At 45.0% G+C, this 16,598-nt stretch overlaps 1 protein-coding gene across 1 annotated transcript in view; it reads right to left on the reverse strand.

Moving 5' to 3' along the window:
• Positions 1-6,345: 6,345 nt before the first annotated feature.
• LOC136653931 (zinc transporter ZIP2-like) overlaps positions 6,346-16,598 on the reverse strand; it is a gene marked incomplete at its 5' end in the record, with an annotated part of 419,271 nt that continues 409,018 nt past the window's right edge. Inside the window, one exon of the mRNA XM_066630799.1 lies at positions 6,346-6,933. Within this exon, the coding sequence (XP_066486896.1) occupies positions 6,346-6,933 (588 nt within the window). The remainder of the gene's footprint in view (positions 6,934-16,598) is intronic.

Genomic DNA, 16,598 nt, shown 5'->3' on the forward strand with positions numbered 1-16,598 from the left:
CTCAAGACAGTTTACATAGGTGGGCTGTCCTAGTTAGTTCCAATGAGGGTCTTTACAATATTGTTCTATATATATAATCCTTCAGTATCCAGATGTTTTCCTTTAGTTCCTTTACATACCACCTCTTCTCATCACCATAATCAATTCAGCCTGAAAATTCATAGAATGAGATGGACAAACAAGGGGACAAAAGAGCATGGATAACATATGACTGCACTTATGAGAGTTTGGAATATATTATCCATGGTTATTCATCCTTGTCTACAAGCACAAATATTATAACAGGTCAGCCACATTTGTAGGTGTTACTCTTGTATCACTGTTATGATAATCACAGAAGGATGGCAGATCCAGAGAAAATCCCAGTGAATACCTTAGGGCTTGCTTCAGAGTAAGTGCATCTTGTACAGGAATATGCATTCCCAGGCATCTGCTGAAAAGTACTTCTGAGTACTACAACTATGGAACTATAGCTTAGAAAATGCATTCAATATCCTTCCCAGCTGATCAAACTTCTGTTTCCACACAATGACACTTCCATTAACGGCAAACTCTTCTCCTTCAGGAGCCCAGGGGTCCATCCTTCCTACCCTGACTCTAGGGAAAGAGTGATTGAGGAATGTGACTGTGTTGACGATATCAAAACCTGTTGCCACTTCTCCATTTTCAAACAATATTTCTTTGCCTGCGTTATTGTTGAAGTGAACGTTTCTCAGAAAGTGGTGAAATTATTAATTAGCTATAATTTCTAATTTCTTTCTTTTCTGTGTCTGTGTATTGGCGTAATTAATGCTTCTTTCCATGAGTCCGGCATACTTCCAGTTTCCCAGATGTCATTAACCAAATTCTTGAATGGTAATTGTATAATCTTTTCCAATATCTTATAGTATTCAGTCGGAATTGCGTCTGGTTCAGGAGATTTCTGATTTTTCTGTTTTTTAATTGTTTCTGTTAATTCTTGCATGGAAATTTCTTGATCCAGAATTTGTTTCTGTTCTGAGGTCAGTTTTAGCATATTATTTTTTAATAGGTAATCCTTTTGCCAGTTAGGATCTATATTCTTCTTCTTATGTAATTGCTTAAAGAATTTTTCTATTATAAATTTAACTTCTGAAGATTTATGCTTCTCAATTCCATTTTCATCTATCATACTGCTTATAAAGTTCCTCTGTCATTCTTTTTTCAGTCTATGTGCTAACCACCTTCCAGGTTTATTTGCATTTTTGAAATAATTCTGTTTAATTAGTTTTAATTTTTTCTCAATTTCTTCCATTTGTATAATTCTAATCTCATGTTGAAGTCTTTGTATTTTAGCATTTAATTCTTCTCTAGATGGATTCTCTTGGAACTCCTGCTCCTTCTTCTTCAATTTTAAGATTAGTTCTTTGACACGTTGATTATCCCTCTTTTTTTTCCTTGCTGAAAATTTCATCATAATTCCTCTAAAATATGCTTTGCATCCCAGATAATTTGTGGTCTTATTTCTGGGTGATTATTTATTTTTAAAAAACAACTCATTTCTTTTCTTTCATATCAGTGATGTTCCAGAACCCTTTCCTTTGAGATTTATTAAGCTTTAAACTAATTGTATTATGATCCGCAAAGGTGTTTGGTAATATTTCTGCTTTGATTTTCATGTAATCCTCCTACAAGAAGTTCTGTCTCAAACTCAGTTGCTCATTCATTGCTCATTCATTGCTCTCCCAGCCAATGAATAATTGTTGATCTAATATCTTCTTATTTTCCTTCTGGATAATTCTGAATGCGCAACATGTATCTCGCCTGTTCAAGCTCCAGCAGCATCACGTTTCTTTCTAGCATTTGGTTTCTTTGTTCTGCGGTTTCAACACTTTGGGTGAGTTGCTCAATCTTTACCTGGTCACTTTTTACTTGTTCTTTCATCCTGTTCACCTCTTTCTGATTTCTGTTGACCTTTTCATGTGTCTCCTTTGCCGTCTCGTCCATCTCTTTCAATTTAATTTATAATTGATCCAGTAATAAAATCCCCTCAGAATCTTTAAGCAACTACTTGCCTTCTGTTCAGCCACCTCTTCAAAGACACCGAATTTCAAAAGCTGTACTCACTCCTCTTGATGGTAGATTAGAAAAACTGCCCGGAGCATAAGAACATAAGAACATAAGAACAGCCCCACTGGATCAGGCCATAGGCCCATCTAGTCCAGCTTCCTGTATCTCACAGCGGCCCACCAAATGCCCCAGGGAGCACACCAGATAACAAGAGACCTCGTCCTGGTGCTCTCCCCTACATCTGGCATTCTGACTTAACCCATTCCTAAAATCAGGAGGTTGCGCATACACATCATGGCTTGTACCCCATAATGGATTTTTCCTCCAGAAACTCGTCCAATCCCCTTTTAAAGGCATCTAGGCTAGACGCCAGCACCACATCCTGTGGCAAGGAGTTCCACAGACTGACCACGCGCTGAGTAAAGAAATATTTTCTTTTGTCTGTCCTAACCCGCCCAACACTCAATTTTAGTGGATGTCCCCTGGTTCTGGTATTATGTGAGAGTGTAAAGAGCATCTCCCTATCCACTCTGTCCATCCCCTGCATAATTTTATATGTCTCAATCATGTCCCCCCTCAAGCGTCTCTTTTCTAGGCTGAAGAGGCCCAAACGCCGTAGCCTTTCCTCATAAGGAAGGTGCCCCAGCCCCGTAATCAGCTTAGTCGCTCTCTTTTGCACCTTTTCCATTTCCACTATGTCTTTTTTGAGATGCGGCGACCAGAACTGGACACAATACTCCAGGTGTGGCCTTACCATCGATTTGTACAACGGCATTATAATATTAGCCGTTTTGTTCTCAATACCCTTCCTAATGATCCCAAGCATAGAATTGGCCTTCTTCACTGCCGCCGCACATTGGGTCGACACTTTCATCGACCTGTCCACCACCACCCCAAGATCTCTCTCCTGATCTGTCACAGACAGCTCAGAACCCATCAGCCTATATCTAAAGTTTTGATTTTTTGCCCCAATGTGCATGACTTTACACTTACTGACATTGAAGCGCATCTGCCATTTTGCTGCCCATTCTGCCAGTCTGGAGAGATCCTTCTGGAGCTCCTCACAATCACTTCTGGTCTTTACCACTCGGAAAAGTTTGGTGTCGTCTGCAAACTTAGCCACTTCACTGCTCAACCCTGTCTCCAGGTCTCCAGGCATTTTCTCCTTCCTTAGAGCTGCAGTCCAGGTGATAGGGGGAGGGCAGGAATCCAGGTTGCATCTGCCAGTTAATGGCTGATAGAGTTACTTCACTTCGTTGCTGAAGAGACAGGTTCTACCCAAACCTAGAGGTTGCTTTCCCCAAGGGTTTGCTAACCTCAAGTCTCAAGCACTTTCCTGGCTTTTCCTAGCCAGAAATAGACCCTTGAAAGCCTTGAAGGGGTACCCGAAGCTGAAGGTCAGATGGAGCTCATAAAATCTGCGTCTTGTTGCCCAGGCTGTAGCTCCCCCCCCCTCTAAACTCTTCTGGTTTATAAGAAACCATCAACCTGTCTAGTTGAGAGCTCATGGTTTCATCCTCACACTCTGGAAGATGGCTTTTGGCCAAATGCTCCAAGGGGTTTGGCCTGTGGTATCATGCAGGGAAGGTCAGGGAAACCCACAGTTGGCAGAAGATGCAACCAGCCTCCATGCTGAGGTTGATGGGTTTCTGCTGAATGGGAGGAAAGGCATGAAAGGAAGCTTTTACAAAACTGCCTCCCACATTTTATGCTAAGGCAGAGCGATAACCGCTAGGAAAAGGCTGAGGGCTACTCAAGGGCTTCCATGATGAATGTTAGACAGCTGGGGAAAGCTCAATTTCATGCGTGAGGATTTTGTTTTCCGAAGGGAAGCTGAACTCATGATTTTTCACCTTTTGCACCCACCTTTAAATCAGGAGATAACTTAGTGCTTGAGTCTATCCAAGGCCAGCCCAGAACAGGCAGTGATGTTGACACAGCCTCCACTGTATACTATGGGCTGACCAGGGATCAGGAAGTGGTGGAAAAGTAAGTTAAGAACGTTTAAACGTACCTACTCTGCAGCACCATGGTCCCCAGGTGGCCTACTTAGATCTATGCCAGCTTCTTCTGCTGACATAAATCTGAGTAGGTCCAGGGGGACGCGTTCAATCCATTCAGGGGGCATAGCATATTGGTGCTGGTGGCCTGGGCACTGCTGCAGCCAAGCCTTGGGCTAAAGGCTCTTGTCACTTGTATGAGTGACTAGTGAATGCACTCTTGCAGCTCACATAACCAAATGTTGTATTTCTTCCTGGAAAACAAAGTCTCTGCACAAGGATAATTAGCATGGCACATCAAACGAGTTCTAGCCTAGTGTTCATCTTGACGTTCCACTTCTCTAGGTGCAGGGGTCTTTTGACTCATGTGAACATGACCTCACTCCATGCCACCACTACTGCTCCCACTATTGCCACCAGTCCCAAATCCCAAGGAATTTTTTCTGTATTTACAAAACTGATTTTAATCAGAATTACTCGACACCAAAACCGCAACCCAACACTTTCCTTCCAGGGAAGGCACATCTGGAGTTTCTTTAAAAAAGTGATCTTTCTGATCAAAAAGCAAGAGGGAAGCAAAGACAGCAATAGTAATGGCTGGAGACTGATGGGTGCTCTTTTGCCAACCCCACCTGGAGTGGCAGTTGTTGCTGACCCCATGAGGCAGCAGCAGCAGCAGAAGCAGCATCAATGCTGACAATCTGAACAGGAGCATATATGAACCTCAGTCTTTCCTATGAATACAAACACAACCATCAATCACGTGGACAAATGACCCTAGAGGAGCTCAGCAAACCACCACTGCAAAGTTTCTCCCTTGAAGTCTTCACAGTCGAGCAATAGATAATCTGCTGTTTACAGAGAATACCTCAGAGCTGCAGGGCATAGCTGGCTCTTCAAAAACTGAAGCACAGATGGAGCACATTTTATCCTCAGCTCCTGAGGTGGAGTCAGTTTTTGTTATGAGTTTTGAAGGTGGCTTCAGATTATCCCTGGGACTTCTCTAACTGAAAGCGATTATTTGGATAACTACCGTGCAGATGAACACATTGAGAAACTTTTTCAAATGTTTGCAACTTTGAAGAAGCTGAGTGTGTGTGTGTGTGTGTGTGAGAGAGAGAGAGAGAGAGAGAGAGAACAGCCCTACATATTTAGGACTTAGTGTTTATTGTTGGCTGGGTGTCTGGTGATCCACAGGTGGAGGAGATTAAGGTTACTCCTTATTCACACCCAGATCACTTCCAGGAGGATGAGGCTGATTTCAGATCCCTCATGCAGTGAATGATTCTTCTTCCATGAGATCAAATGCATGAAATTTGGCTGAACTAATGGTCCAATCCTATGGGCCAGTTGCTCTGCCTGAATTTGCATTCCAGGTGTATACCATGCCTTTTACAGCAGTCACAAAGCACGATCCACCATTCAGCACAGCCAGGCCACTGCCACAAGTAGTAAGTGACCACAGCTACATGCTAGTGGTCTCCTGAACAGCCCTGGCACCAGTACAATGGCACTGGGGGTGGGCTGGGGTGAGCAGAACAGAGAGTAGGAGGAACAAGGTGGAGACAGAGTCAGGGGGGGTGTTTTTTGAGACCAGGAAAGGGGCAGTGTTGATTACAATAGCACTACTGATATCCTATCCCCCTTTCTGGCCTCAATCCACTTTTCCAGGTTTGAGCAAGCAAAATTGATGGAACAGGTCAGAGGAGACCCATAATGATAGCAGAGGCTTACCAGGCAAATGTTCCCTTAAGTAGAGGAGACCTCCAGGATTATCCCTCCCCCCCCCCCCCACAGGATGGAATAGGTGCTTTGGTGGTGCAGCTGGAGTGGTGGGGTGGGAATGTAGATAGGATTGTACTGTAAGTTATTTCACAATGAAATGAGACACAAAAGCTTCACCTTTCTTCAAACGAATCCATCGCAGTCAAATTTCCTGACAAATTCAAACTCAGCAGTTTCTCAACTTTTTCTTTGTAATTCCTTTGTTGGAAAATAGTGGCTCACAGGTCCACAGTTGAGGTCAGTGGAAGTGATGACACTGGACGTGTGCTGAATTATTGTCAACTTACCACAGTAGAGTAGAAATTAGCAAGTTCAATTGGATATTTTTTTAATGAAAGTCATTCTGATTGTGCAGATATTCACCTTTTCGATGCAGTCTGGCAGTTCAGTACCCATTGGCTGCTGCTTTTTTCTGCTTAGTGAATTAGGGATACAACATAATTGTATCAACTTTTTAGGGATACAACTTTTTAGGTTTGAGATGATGTTGATGGGTTCCCTTGATGACACCAGCATTGGCAGCCCTTTATGCTCAAATGGCAATGACGGCCATGACAGAGAAACCAAGGCCAATGAAGAAGAACTTTGCAAGGAGGCTTTCATGTGAGCGCAGCTCATAGGGGAGTATCTCCAGGAAGGTGACATAGAGGAAGGTGCCTGCTGCCACTCCCTCCAGCACAGCCTGAGCCAGGCTGCTCCCATTACCATTGGAAAGCACCCCAATGCCCACCCCAATGCCAGCAGGAGACATCAGAGCGAACACCACCAAATACAGGAGTCTCCAGCGGGCATCAGTGCCACTCTGCACCAACTTCATGGCCAAGCTGAAGACCACAATGGCCTTGTGGATTAGCACTGCTAAGCAAAGCTGAATGGCAGCCACTTCCTCCTTCTGCACTCCAATGGCCAAACCCTCAAAGACGGAATGGAAGGAGAGCGAAATAAAGAGCACAAACGCCCGGAAAGAGCTGTGGGATTCTGGTCCACTCTTGTGATCGGCATGACTTTCGTGGTCGCCATGGGAATGCACAGCCCTGGGGCAGCACTGAAGCACGATGCTTTCAATAAAGAACACCAGGAAAAAGCCCAGTGAGATGATTAGTTCACCAAATGGGTATCCCTGTTGTGTGGAAAAGAGAGAAAGAAATTACTATCCAGTTCCATTTCCCTCTGCTACTAGCCCAGGGCCTGAAATGCTTTATGATTCTCTTTTCTTTTCTACTTTTTATTCTTGCTTGTTCTTTCCCCTGCTTCACTGCATTTTATTTTTAATTTTAGAATGGCAGGATAGGTTTTCTCCTAGAAATAAATGAACTAAACAACTAGCTTAAACTGTCTATCTTTTTTTTTTTTTTTAATACAACTGTGTACGTGTGTCTTTCAAACCTCAGTGGGGTAGGGTCTGGTAAGTGAACCCCCATTCACTTGCCAGAAGCATGAATTAAAACTAGCAGTTAAGACTAAAGCAACTGGTCACTGTTCTGCTTTGCTAAAAAAAAACCAATAGGTTGTAAAATTAAGATTACACCAGTAGGTGGTGACCAAGGGTCATTCGATGCATGGACAAGAACGCAGCAATCCTTACCGTGTCTACTGCAGCCTATTATATTTAGGGCTAATTCTTATAGATTGGCATATTGGTGTTATTGGCATATTGGTAGTGACTGCATTCCCACTGCTGTGTATATATTTCCTCCATGTACAACCATACATCTCTTGCTCATGTCTCTCTTTTGCAGAATGAGTATGCTATTTGGGTGTATCCCTGCAAGAAGACAGTCAGTTGCAAAGTAGTTCCTTTCCCCCAGTGTGCAAAATCCCCAATCCATCCATCACAGTAGCTGCATCCCAACCTCTTCTCAATAACCCCCAAGATGCATGAAGAGGTGTGCTCAAGAGATGGAGCATTTATGTCAGAGTTGTCATCTTCAGAGGTACTGTTATGCTTCTGTGAAAAGTTCCCCTGAGTGTAAACACAAGGGCAGAATTAGATGCATTTCGAGAATAGGAGTGGCACAAAGACATCAGATTGTATCCAAGGAATATGAATCCTGGCCAAGCACCATCACTGAGACAAGTTATTCATGGCCAACTTCAGTTCCATGCATTTCAGTGCGATGAAGTCACAAGTAGCATTCCTTGGATACAACCCCCTTGAGTTTAGGCAAGTGAAATCACTTTGACACCAGTTTAAACCTGCCTGGCACATCTTCAAAAGTAAAAGTGCATCACTCAGACCCCTGCACCAGCTGAATGCATTTCTTCCCATGCCCTAAAGTTAGAAACAACTGCAGATGAGAACTTAGTAGGATCTAACAGAAGGATCTTTGTGAGGAGCTCCAGAAGGATCTCTCCAGACTGGCAGAATGGGCAGCAAAATGGCAGGTGCGTTTCAATGTCAGTAAGTGTGAAGTCATGCACATTGGGGCAAAAAATCAAAACTTCACATATAGGCTGATGGGTTCTGAGCTGTCTGTGACAGATCAGGAGAGAGATCTTGAGGTGGTGGTGGACAAGTCGATGAAAGTGTCGACCCAATGTGCGGCAGCAGTGAAGAAGGCCAATTCTATGCTTGGGATCATTAGGAAAGGTATTGAGAACAAAACGGCTAGTATTATAATGCCGTTGTACAAATCGATGGTAAGGCCACACCTGGAGTATTGTGTCCCGTGAGTTAGAACAGACAAAAGAAAATATTTCTTTACTCAGCTTGTGGTCGGTCTGTGGAACTCCTTGCCACAGGATGTGGTGATGTCGTCTAGCCTGGATGCCTTTAAAAGGGGTTTGGACAAGTTTCTGGAGGAAAACTCCATTACAGGGTACAAGCCATGATGTGTATGCGCAACCTCCTGATTTTAGGAATGGGTTATGTCAGAATGTCAGGTGCAAGGGAGGGCACCAGGATGAGGTCTCTTGTTATCTTGTGTGCTCCCTGGGGCATTTGGTGGGCCACTGTGAGATACAGGAGCCGAGGGGCATCCGGTTCGGGACTCCTCATCCCTATGGGACGAGGATGGGGAGGTTAGAGAACAACAAGACAAAGGCAGAGTAGGAGAAGAAATTGGGAAAGGTAGCATGATGGGATGTGATGGACAGTTTGGCACAAGGAGAGGATGCGGGGACAAAGGAGCGAATAAGCAGCCCATCCTGAGGCATTCCGTGTACAAATGCTTTTATGTGAATGCCCGAAGTCTCCGAGCAAAGATGGGAGAACTGGAATGTCTGGTGACAAGGGAAAACATTGACATAGTGGGCATAATGGAAACCTGGTGGAATGCGGAGAATCAGTGGGATACCACAATCCCGGGCTATAAACTCTACAGGAGGGACAGGCAGGGGCGTGTTGGAGGTGGGGTGGCCATTTATGTTAAGGAAGTGATAGAATCCAGCAAAGTAGAGATTGAAGGTGGGTCCGACTCCACCGTAGAATCTCTGTGGGTTAAATTACCAGGCTTGTGCAGCGATTTAATACTGGGGGTGTGCTATCGTCCTCCAGACAAGAAATCGGATGGGGACCTTGAAATGAGGAAACAGATCAGGGAGATGACAAGGAGGGACAGGGTTGTAATCATGGGGGACTTCAATTATCCTCTTATAGACTGGGTCAATTTGTGTTCTGGTCACAAAAAGGAGACCGGATTTCTTGACGTGCTAAATGACTGTGGCTTAGAACAGCTAGTCACGGAGCCCACCAGAGGACAGGTGCCTTTAAAAGGGGATTGGACAATTTTTTGGAGGAAAAATCCATTACGGGGTACAAGCCATGATGTGTATGCGCAACCTCCTGATTTTAGTAATGGGTTATGTCATAATGCCAGATGCAAGGGAGGGCACCAGGATGAGGTCTCTTGTTATCTGGTGTGCTCCCTGGGCATTTGGTGGGCCACTGTGAGATACAGGAAGCTGGACTAGATGGGCTGATGGCCTAATCCAGTGGGGCTGTTCTTATGTTCTTCTAAGATAAGAAACTTTCCATCCCCAATGTTATCCCCTCCCCCACATGTCCCCCTCTTTGTGATCCTGTCCCCACCAGCTTCTGTCCACTTTAAGAGTGACTAACTTAAAAGTGACAAACAGACTTCAACTCAGCCAGTGACTAACACCACCCAAACATCCCACTAGTGACATGACTAGGGTTAGTGTCACCCCCATTCAATTTATTTATTTATTTATTTTACTATACAACATTCCAGGTCACCCAACAAATCTGTCACCAACAAAGAACAAGTGGCAAACGTGATGACACACACAAAAGAATAGGAGTGCTAGTGTGAGTTCTGATCCATGGAAATTAGAACTGACTCAGACTAACACTTATGGGTTCCATGCTGTTTTATCACACCTCATTTGCTCTAGGAACAATTAGGGCACAATCCTAACCAACCTTCCAGCACTGACCTAGCTGCAATGCAGCCCCAAGTTAAGGTAACAAACATGCCCGTATGTTGAAGAGGCCCCTTTACTGCCTCCCCACTGCAGGATGCCGTGCACGCCACATTGGCACAGCTAAGTCAGTGCTGGAAAGTTGGTTAGGATTGTTCTGGTTATTACAGAACCTGTATTCTGTATTGTAGAACCTGTACTATTCAGAATCTGTAACCAGGGTAAAAATGTATTCATAAAATGAGGCCCACCACCTTGGGTGTTAGAAGGTTTTGCGCCAGCCCTATTCACAAGTTGTGAGTCGTGTCCCCCCCCCCCCCCAGCTCTTGTCTATATGTAAGTGGTAAAGCAAGAGTAATATTCCCATACTGCAGACTGGGAGTGATGCATACACTCCCCCTCCCCGCCCCAGTCTCTGACAGAGACATGAGAACTGCAGCCTCCAACACTTCACAGATGGAACTAGGAGCCTGCTGGCACACTGACTGAACACTCCTGATGACATTTTCAAAATCATTGCTGAGCATCGACTGCTTGTGCCTAGACATTGCCAAAGAGGCCCCTTCCAGCTGCTGTGTACTGTCTTGATTTTGCAACAGCCTGTTCTGTTCAAAAGCAAGGAGGACACTTGCCTTTTCAGGTTCAAAGGATACTAGAAACCAACACACAAAATTGTCCTACAAGGTCAGTGGTCCAAACTGAGCCTTGTTGGCTGCAACATTTCGACGTGGCAGTCTGCAATTTTGTGTCGTATTATAGTTCACACACACACTTCCATGACTCCACAAAAGTTAAAATGCATTTATCCACTCAAGACTGGCACATCCATTATAAAGATCAAAAAAGGCACTAAGGTGGCAAAGGCGCTCACCTTGTCCCTGATGACCCACTCACTTTCCCTGATCCTCCTCCTCCACCCACTCACTGAGTTAAAAATGGGAGACACTCTAGCCCATGATGCTCATTGACCCATTGACTCATTGAGCCCATTGACCCATTGACTGGGTCAATTTGTGTTATGGTCACGATAAGGAAACCGGATTTCTTGACGTGCTAAATGACTGTGGCTTAGAGCAGCTAGTCACGGAGCCCACCAGAGGACAGGTGACTCTGGATTTAATATTGTGCATTACGCAGGACCTGGTGAGAGATGTAAATGTTACTGAGCCATTGGGGAACAGTGATCATGCTGCGATCCGTTTTGACATGCACGTTGGGGGAAGAATACCAGGCAAATCTCTCACAAAAACCCTTGACTTCCGACTGGCAGACTTCTCCCAAATGAGGAGGCTGGTTAGAAGGAGGTTGAAAGGGAGGGTAAAAGGAGTCCAATCTCTCCAGAGTGCATAGGGGCTGCTTAAAACAACAGTAATAAAGGCCCAGCAGAGGTGTATACCGCAAAGAAAGAAGGATTCCACTAAATCCAGGAGGGTGCCCGCATGGCTAACCAGCCAAGTTAGAGAGGCTGTGAAGGGCAAGGAAGCTTCCTTCCGTAAATGGAAGTCTTGCCCTAATGAGGAGAGTAAAAAGGAACATAAACTGTGGCAAAAGAAATGTAAGAAGGTGATACGGGAGGCCAAGCGAGACTATGTGGAACGCATGGCCAGCAACATTAAGGCGAATAATAAAAGCTTCTTCAAATATGTTGGAAGCAGGAAACCCGCCAGAGAAGCGGTTGGCCCTCTGGATGGTGAGGGAGGGAAAGGGGAGATAAAAGGAGACTTAGAGATGGCAGAGAAATTAAATGAGTTCTTTGCATCTGTCTTCACGGCAGAAGAACTTGGGCAGATACCGCTGCCCGAACGGCCCCTCCTAACTGAGGAGTTAAGTCAGATAGAGGTTAAAAGAGGAGATGTTTCAGACCTCATTGATAAATTAAAGATCAATAAGTCACCGGGCCCTGATGGCATCCACCCAAGAGTTATTAAGGAATTGAAGAATGAAGTTGCAGATCTCTTGACTAATGTATGCAACTTGTCCCTCAAAATGGCCACGGTGCCAGAAGATTGGAGGATAGCAAATGTCAAGCCTATCTTTAAAAAGGGAAAGAGGGGGGACCCGGGAAACTGTAGGCCGGTCAGCCTAACATCCATACAGGGTAAGATGTGGAATGCCTCATCAAAGATAGGATCTCAAAACACATAGACGAACAGGCCTTGCTGAGGGAGAGTCAGCATGGCTTCTGTAAGGGTACGTCTTGCCTCACAAACCTTATAGAATCCTTTGAAAAGGTCAACAAGGCATGTGGATGCGGGAGAACCCGTGGACATTATATATCTGGACTTTCAGAAGGCGTTTGACACGGTCCCTCACCAAAGGCTACTGAAAAAACTCCACAGTCAGGGAATTAGAGGACAGGTCCTCTCATGGATTGAGAACTGGTTGGAGGCCAGGAAGCAGAGAGTGGGTGTCAATGGGCAATTTTCACAATGGAGAGAGGTGAAAAGCGGTGTGCCCCAAGGATCTGTCCTGGGACCGGTGCTTTTCAACCTCTTCATAAATGACCTGGAGACAGGGTTGAGCAGTGAAGTGGCTAAGTTTGCAGACGACACCAAACTTTTCCTAGTGGTGAAGACCAGAAGTGATTCTGAGGAGCTCCAGAAGGATCTCTCCAGACTGGCAGAATAGGCAGCAAAATGGCAGATGCGCTTCAATGTCAGTAAGTGTAAAGTCATGCACATTGGGGCAAAAAATCAAAACTTTAGATATAGGCTGATGGGTTCTGAGCTGTCTGTGACAGAACAGGAGAGAGATCTTGGGGTGGTGGTGGACAGGTCGATGAAAGTGTTGACCCAATGTGTGGCGGCAGTGAAGAAGGCCAATTCTATGCTTGGGATCATTAGGAAGGGTATTGAGAACAAAACGGCTAGTATTATAATGCCGTTGTACAAATCTATGGTAAGGCCACACCTGGAGTATTGTGTCCAGTTCTGGTCGCCGCATCTCAAAAAAGACATAGTGGAAATGGAAAAGGTGCAAAAGAGAGCAACTAAGATGATTACGGGGCTGGGGCACCTTCCTTATGAGGAAAGGCTACGGCGTTTGGGCCTCTTCAGCCTAGAAAAGAGAAGCCTGAGGGGGGACATGATTGAGACATACAAAATTATGCAGGGGATGGACAGAGTGGATAGGGAGATGCTCTTTACACTCTCACATAATACCAGAACCAGGGGACATCCACTAAAATTGAGTGTTGGGTGGGTTAGGACAGACAAAAGGAAATATTTCTTTACTCAGTGTGTGGTCGGTCTGTGGAACTCCTTGCCACAGGATGTTGTGCTGGTGTCTATCCTAGATGTCTTTAAAAGGGGATTGGACAAGTTTCTGGAGGAAAAATCCATTATGGGGTACAAGCCATGATGTTTATGCGCAACCTCCTGATTTTAGAAATGGGCTATGTCAGAATGCCAATGCAAGGGAGGGCACCAGGATGAGGTCTCTTGTTTTCTGGTGTGCTCCCTGGGGCATTTGGTGGGCCGCTGTGAGATACAGGAAGCTGGACTAGATGGGCCTATGGCCTGACCCAGTGGGGCTGTTCTTATGTTTTTATGTTCTTATGCTATTCTCCACACTTCCTTTTCCAATGCAGGAAATTAGAAGAGCAATCCCGATTGCCCAATTAAAGAGGTGATCAGAGTTTGATTGGCCTGGCCTGGACATAAGAGTCCCTCCCCAAGGGGGAGGTGAAGGGGGCTGGGTCTGCCAGCTACAGCGGACCTTTTAAAAGGGGACGAGACCCAGCCCTCTTCCTCCTTGTGCAAGTGGGCACCGTGGGAATAGCAACAGGTCCTGAGTTCCAGCATGCTGCTGGTGCGCCATACTGTGGTAAGGTGGGGTCTGGGGGAATTTTTGGGCTTTTCACGTGCCTGGGTCGGTTTGCCAGTTCCATCCCCCCCCTGCATTTCCCCCCTGCAACATTTTCCCACGGTGCCCGCGGACCCAGCCATTGAGGGTTTTTCCTGCTTCCCTTGATCGCGCTCCCCGCTCCCTTGCCCTCATTTCCCTCCGGAGCAGGAGCATCCTGGGCCGCTTGGCCCAGGTCCCATGTAGTGGGGCCAGGCGGTGCCACTTACCCAGCATGTTGAGTACGGGCTGTAGGGGGCAGGTCAGGGGACTGCAGCTGGGGGTGTGCTGTGGGGCTGCCGCCCTGGTCTCGGGCTTGCCAGTCCAGAGGTTGGGGCACCACAGTGGGGGGTGCACTGCGGGGCCGCCGCCCGGTCACTCGCTTTAGCAGGGGCCGGTGGACTGTGGAGCCAGCCCCGGACTATGGCCCTTGCAAGAGCGAAGGTGGACAACCAACCACTGCTTAGCAGCTCAGGGAATGTGGGGGGTTGGACGGGTTGTCCTTACGCTCCCCCCCATGATGGACAGAATACTTGCTAGCTAAAAAGGAAATAGTAAATATATGATCTACAGTGGAGGATCCCGGCCAGAAACCAATTTGTTCCCTACCTGGGAGACCTATTGAATCAGCCCAGGATGTCAATTTATTTAAAAGATACCTGGAATACAACTTCCTGATGAATGAAAGGAGACTGATTGGTCTATAGTAGTTGGGAAAGGCAGGGCCTCCTTTCTTGAAAATTGGAACTGTTACAGAGGCTAGCCAAGTAGCAGGAATTAGACCAGATTTATTGAGTAATGTAAATAAATTGGACAAAGGAGTGGACCACCGTAAGGGATTATTAATAAGAAACTCAGCTGGAATTTCATCTGGGCCAGGAGCTTTCCCATATTTCAAGGAGCTGATAAGCTCCATAATTTCAGAAGGCAAAACGGGTGACCACTCCGGCAAATCAGGAGGGCAAGAAGAATAGTTAATATCCAGGTCTGGAGCAGAAAAGACTTTTGAATAATAAGTGATCCAAGTGGAAGAAGAAATGAGAAAAGGGGATATAGGACTTGATTGAGAGTGAGTATTATTATTATTATTAAAAGTATTTATATACCGCTTTTCAACTAAAAGTTCACAAAGTGGTTTACAGAGAAAAATCAAACAGCTAAATGGCTCCCTGTCCCAAGGGCTCACAATCTAAAAAAATGCAAATGAATACCAGCAGACAGCCACTAGAACAGACAGTGCTGAGGTGAGGTGGGCCAGTTACTCTCCCCCTGCTAAAAAAAGGAGCACCCACTTGAAAAAGTGCCTCTTACCCAATTAGCAGGGGTACCTGAAACCAAGGACCAGAAAAGCTTACGATTGTTGGAATGAATTGCATTATAAAGTAAATTCCAATTGTTTTAGGCAAATACATGTTTCTTATATTCAAAGAAACTGCCACAAGTTTTTTAAGTAGGAAAAAAGTTCTAAGCATTTCTGGAGAAGGATCACGGGATACAGAGTGGAAAAATTGCCTGATGTATTTCTTGGCGGCCCAGCACTCAGCATCAAACCAAGAAGGGGGGTGAGAATGTATAGTCAAAACCCGAGGCAATCTCAATGACTGGACCAGTGACTGAGTAAGCAGCTCATAAAGTGCAATGGCGGTGGAAGGGGATTGAGTCTCAGATAACTCCAAGTTGAGATCCATAACCTCACTCGTTCTGGACCAGTTTTTAAAGGCCTCTTCAAATTTAGTAGACCATCTGAGACTGTGAGATGTATATGTGAGAGGAGGATTTTGCTCCTCGGGAAAAGGGGTAAGAGACAAATTCAAAAGAGTTGGCAAGTGATCACTATCTGGCCGTTGATCGACAGTAAAATGTAAAATATAAATAAAAATATCTGAGGAAATAAGGATATAATCCAGGACACTGGCCCCTTTATAAGAAAAATGGGTCATTCTGCCTGGAATATCATTTGCGATGGAGCCATTTAAAATATACAAGTTGAATTCAAGACAAAGGTCTACCAAATAAGAAGTATAGCCATTAAATAAGGGGTCCATAGACAATCTAGGTCCTTGGAATTCCGGAGGAATAAAACCTTCGGGGTCCCAGTTCATATGCTGAGCTAATGCTACATTGTCAGAGCCCAACCTGGAATTAAAATCTCCCAAAAGTAATAAAAGCACAAAGGGGTTAGATTTAAGGTAATCTGATATAAAGATTTAATATCATCCCAAAGCAAGAAACAGTCAGGATGGGAGGGTGGGACACATACATTAAGAACTAATATTTGGGTATTTTTAATTAAAAGGAGAAAAGCTTGGAAAAAAAGAGGACTGTGTAGATAAAGAATTTAGATACCCAAGTGAAGACTTTAAAAAACAGCAAAGGCCCGCACAAGGACGGCCACTCATGTTAGTTTTAAAAGCTGGTAAGGAATATGAGATAAATTCTGGCATATGAAGGGGAGTTGATGACCATGTTTCTTGAAGAAAAATTAAATCAAAAGATGAAAGGTAATTATAAAAATCTAGGTCCATTATTTTGTTTCTCCAGCCAGCAATATTCCAAGAA

The sequence above is a fragment of the Tiliqua scincoides genome, chromosome 5 (genome assembly GCF_035046505.1).
Source record: "Tiliqua scincoides isolate rTilSci1 chromosome 5, rTilSci1.hap2, whole genome shotgun sequence".
Lineage (NCBI taxonomy): Eukaryota > Metazoa > Chordata > Lepidosauria > Squamata > Scincidae > Tiliqua > Tiliqua scincoides.